General features: G+C 43.5%; 1 protein-coding gene across 1 annotated transcript; it reads right to left on the reverse strand.

The window, feature by feature from the left end:
- Positions 1-2429: 2429 nt before the first annotated feature.
- Positions 2430-4790, reverse strand: LOC130968174 (DELLA protein 1-like). The gene has a single exon (XM_057893293.1). The coding sequence runs from the start codon at positions 4519-4521 to the stop codon at positions 2773-2775; it is 1749 nt and encodes a 582-aa protein (XP_057749276.1). The 5' UTR covers positions 4522-4790; the 3' UTR covers positions 2430-2772.
- Between the last annotated feature and the right edge of the window lie 526 nt (positions 4791-5316).

Consider the following 5316-nt stretch of genomic DNA (forward strand, 5'->3'; position numbering starts at 1 on the left):
GCTTCCCCCACGGACACAATTTTCCCCCGCAATCGGAAATTGTTCATTTCTGCTATAGCCTTTAGAGCACCCCCTTTCGTCGTGTATCGAACAAATGCGAATAGGTATACCATGGTGTTCTTTCTTTTCCGGCACAGATAGATATCATTAATCCATCCCGTCCAACCAAACAGCTGATGCAACTCCTTCCTGGAAATATCCTCCGGCAAATTGTCCACGAACACTGTAAATGACTCCTTCTCCAAACGATGATACGCCTCTCGATTCCAGACTCGGGGATCCTTGTCTTGAATCCGGCATCCCCTGTACCCACCCCCACTAGTGTTTCCCCTCCCTCTCATCTCTAAGCATTCATGGAAACATTAAACTAAAACAACACTTTAGTGTTAATCCCAATTAAGAAGAGACAAGAATTTGTGAATATTGAAATAAGGTGACTCTAGTGTTGGACCTAAGCAACATAGTACCAAAATTATTAAATAATAGTGGGGGAAATTGAAAATGACATTCCTTCAAACGGTCTAAATTTATTTTATTTAATATTTATTTATTATATAATATATTAAATAAAATAAAAAATGCTAAGTTTTAATAATTTTTAGCAAATATTCTTTTGTTACCAAATATTTTCAATAATAATGTTGGGTAAAACAGTTAAAGCTGCAACTAATTTTTGTTTTAAGATCAGCCTAATTGCTTAATCCTCTTTTTCCCCCGGCCTCCAACTTGGATGAAAATTTTCCTCTAAAACTTTCGTTTTTCTAGTGCCCCCTTTTAATAAAAGGTAAATTTAGATGTCAATTTGTAATGGATGGTCGTATACTATTCGTTATGATGGTTCCTGCACTTTAATAATTTCGTCTTTGACTTTTCAACAATTCTAACAAATATTTGTGAGTAACGTGAGAAATGCTAAGGGAAGATTAGTAATTTAGAACCATGTTTGAAACAGAGATTTTATAATTGATGTTTTGATATGAAAATAGTGGTATTGATATAGTTACACAAGAATTCTCAAGTAAATTTTTATTGTGCACTTAGGATTCGAACATCATATACATGTTTATCTATTTGTTAAATCCATCCCTTGAGGTAAGAATTTTGTCTTGTTTCACAAATGGTGAACTCTTCATGATCTTTATTGCGAACTATTGAGATATCATGTACGATAAACACACTTTTAATTTGTTACTCCGCTTAGAGTTATAAGCGTTAATCTCCACCCTTCAAAAGGCCATGATGATGATAATAATAATTAAGTGGAGTTCCATGTGAAATATTGCTAACAAAGACACTTATCTTAAATAAAGTAAACAGAAAACTGCAGCTGTACGCTTGAAGAGGCAGAAACATGCGGATATGCTTCGTTGCTTACTACAAAATGATATCATTATCCTAAAACAGGATCGGAGGCAACTTGCACTAATTTATGACCAAATTGATATAATTAAGTAATTGCCTAATAACTAATTATTGCAACTATTTTGCCAATTGGTGCCGAACTCCTGAAATTCGGCTGATTATTATTATATATATCTTCCTAGCTCTTACATGAACAAAAATATTGATTCTTTTGACTTGGCCATAACTCTTAAGTCACAAACTAGAAGTTAAGGAGGCAACATTCTTGTATGTTGATTGGTACTGCAATTGAGGCTGTCAGGACTTTAGATACTTCAGAAAAAAACTAAATTGCAGCGATTGTTTATTTATGTATTGGTGTTCATGGGTGTAGCTGAGTTCAGTGAAATATGGCTATAGCTTCCTCTGCAGTTCATGAAAAACGCAGCAGCAGAGTAGTTTCCCCTGTTTAATGGACAACAACCACTAACAGAATGCCAGAATATTGTGATGTCCATGTTCTTAATTATTCTCAGCCTAATTTTTGGCATCTAGAGTCGTGGGTTACCACTGATAATGAAACAAGTTGGTAAAATAATGTAACAACTTTAACATAACACTAGCTTTTCTAGTTTTCTATAACTATTAAACACACCAATTGTTATCATTTGAGCCTTTACTTTTAGCGTATCGCGTTTAATTAAACCTTTTTGGTTTAGAGACTTATATCATCAAAAGCTCAAAGCTTCACCTTAGTGGAGTGCAACCTCACTCTGATCTGATCAAAATTCTGTCTATGCCGGATGAGTGGATGTTAATATCTTCCATCAGCATTATACGAAAAGAATCATTGTTTCTGAAATATCTTGGTATTATTTGAAAATAATCAGATCCATATATAAAATTGTGTAACCAAGAGGAACAACGACAAGAGTCTTTTTCTTTTCTTAAAGGGCAGTAACAACAAAGACTAGATACAATTTTCTCGCCTAGATCACTCCATCCCCCAACAAGGGAAAGAGGAGACTTCAAACTGTAATTAAAAATTAATCAAACATATTCAAGCAAGAAAAAAAAGGACATTCAACTTAAAAATTGAACAAATGTAATTTGGAAAATGCGAAAATCACTAAAGAGAGACGCAGAGTAAAAAGTACAATTACAAATTACAAGCTATTGTTGTTTTTCTTTTACCCTCCCCTTTTATTTATCTTTTGCCTCTGACTCGCTCACTCTCTCACTCTCTCACTCACTTCACTCGGTTACTGAGTCACTCTTCTTCCAAAGTTTTCTTCAAACCATGCCATTTCCCCAATAATAATACCCAATTAATCTACAGAGTATATAATAGTAGTAGTAGTAGTAACAGTAGTAATAATTAAGGTCACCATCCATCCATCCAACTCAGGCCCCACGCGCCGAGTCAACTCACTAAGACTCGCCGCCAGAAGAAAGGGGTGGAAGCTTCCACGCCGAGGTCGCAATCAGGGACCTGGTGTGCCACCCAAGCATGAGGCACCCATTGTTCTCCTCCACCCGGTACCCATCCCCACCCGCAAACAGCGCCAGTAACATGCTCGCTTGCTTGAACGCGTTCGACCCCAAGTGGACCGCCTCGAACCCGGCCGACCCCATCCTGGCCCGCCACTGCGTCAGCGTCTCGTGCCGCTCCACCCGGTCTGTGCCCTCGCACGCCACCACGTTGCAAATTTGCCTCCCGAGGTACAGCTCCGACATCAATAGGTCCTCAGTCGGCGGCGGCGCCGCCAACCCCGTCGCCACCGATCCCTCCAGCGAGTCAAACAAGCTCGAGTAATAATGCAACGCCTCCGTGAACCGATCCACAAAAACTGGACCGTTGTGGTTGGCTTCCTGCTCCACCACCGTGAAGATCTTCGGCTTGATCTTCCTAACCGTGCCAAGAACTTTCTCGATGGAGCCGGGGCGGGCGAGCATGCGATGCAACTCGAAAACGGAGTTAACCGCAACGGCTTCTCCGGCTCGGATCTCAAGCATTTCGGGGTCAAGATCCGAGAGGCTAGAGCAGACGAAGCCGCGAAACTCGAACTGAACGCCTATGGTTTGTGCCAGTTGTGCAAGCTTCCATCCGACTTGCTGCAGGGAGTCAGTGTTGTCGGTCTGCGGCGGGCCTATTCCAGTGAAACGGAAAGTGGGTGGGCCGCCGGGACGCAATGTGAGGGCTTGCAGGAGTGCGGGCCACTGCATCCCTTGCTTGAGGCCGAAATCGATGACGTGGACCCTGGTGGCAGAAGCGAAGGCCTCGAGTATGGCCTGGTTGGCTGTGAAGTGGGCAAATTTGAGGTAAGGGCAGGACTCGTAGAAGTGCATGTGGAGCACATCTGAGAAAGAAGAGTCCATGGCTTCTTGAGGGTAAATCTGGTAAATCCTCCTCGCAAGTGCCTGTGCAAAGTAAGATGCAACTTTCTTCATGGCACCGGCCTGCGACTGCGCGAGTAGCCCCACGTGCTTCACTAGCGCGTCTGCCAGCTTTAGGTTTTCTTGCTGGACTGCCTCCGCGCAGGCTAAGAGGGTGTGGACTAGACGGACACCTGTTTCTTGGGAATCCACAAGCACAACTGGCCGGCTCGGTTCTTGAACACCCTCTGACCCAATTTCTGGAACACGATTCGTTTTCAGCCGTTTGTTGCTGGGTTCGTCGTTTTGAGGGTAAACGGCGATGCCAGGTATGGCTCTCAGGTCGTACTCAGAGTCGTCCGTGAAGGCGCGTGAGGGGTTCTCCTCGATTTGGGAGCTGCACAGCAGTGAGCTGCTTGTTCCGTTTGCGGCGGCGGTCGTTGGGGGAGGGTTAAGCTCATTGATCATGCTCTGCACCCAGGAGTATAGATCCGTAGGGTCGTAGTGAACGGTGTCAGTAGCGAGGTGTGAAATTCCGTCTTCTTGCGCGGTACCCATAACCATCTCCAGCTGCTCCAGCTTCTGGGCCACGTCAGCCATGTCTGAGTTGCGAACCTTGTAACCAAGAGCAGCGAGGAGCTCGTCCATGCCGCCGCCGCCGCCGCCGGAGCTTGGGTCGTGGTCTTCCTCCCACATCTTGGCCTTCCCGCTCGACATTGACGAGCATTCGCCTTTGGCCACGCTGCTGCTGCTGCTACCTTGCTGGCCGTAGCTGGAGCCAGCTTCACTGTGATCCCTCTTCATCTCTTTGATTGCAACAAGAGAAAGGGAGAATCCGAAAACGATGGGAATGGAGATAGGATTAGAATTGGGGTTCCAATCGGGTCACATAGCAGTGGGAGAATGGAGGGAAGGGGGAAGGAGAAGGAGGTTATGAGGTTTGAAAATTGGTATGAGCCGTGAGAGAAGAGAAGAAAATGGGTTGAAAAAAAGGTGAGAGGTCCAAACGCGAAACGAGAGAGAGAAACCTCAGAGTGGAAAAAGATAAGGAACAACGGAAGCCATAATAATAATGGAACTCTCTTATTTTTTCTCTTCCTCCTTTATATTTTCTGATATTTCATTTCATAAAATTTCTAATATTGAGCTTGATATTTTTTTTTTTTTTAATTGAGATAAAAAGAATTAATAAAAAATGAAGAGGGGGTGCGGCAAAATAGTTAAAAGGGCATCAAAGAGCCGTGGCAGCACCGCAATGGCAAGAAAGATGCCCATGATAGTGTACAGCTCGTGCATACCCCAGACACCATACACTAGAAAATCAGGTGGCCGTACGCTTCATCGATTGAGAGCCTTGGGGACCGAGAATGATAGTGGGCTCCACCCTCCCTCACGCGCCCCTTCTCCTTTCCCCCACGCGCGTCTCTTACACTCTCTAGGGGGCTCATTATGTGATTCAGTGATTCAAGTTAGAGATAATAATGCAGGCGAATGCCAGTGTCAAATGTGCTTATCCTTAGTATTAGAAATTAGTGTATCTGATTGAGTACCATCATTATTAATTTTGACTTGGAAAGTTTATGCCTGCTAATGTCCCCT

The sequence above is a fragment of the Arachis stenosperma genome, chromosome 3 (assembly GCF_014773155.1).
Source record: "Arachis stenosperma cultivar V10309 chromosome 3, arast.V10309.gnm1.PFL2, whole genome shotgun sequence".
Taxonomy (NCBI): Eukaryota; Viridiplantae; Streptophyta; class Magnoliopsida; order Fabales; family Fabaceae; genus Arachis; species Arachis stenosperma.

Bases quoted from the DNA above. Each gene is read 5' to 3' on its own strand.
- LOC130968174 (XM_057893293.1), bottom strand. From the start codon at position 4,521: ATGAAGAGGGATCACAGTGAAGCTGGCTCCAGCTACGGCCAGCAAGGT.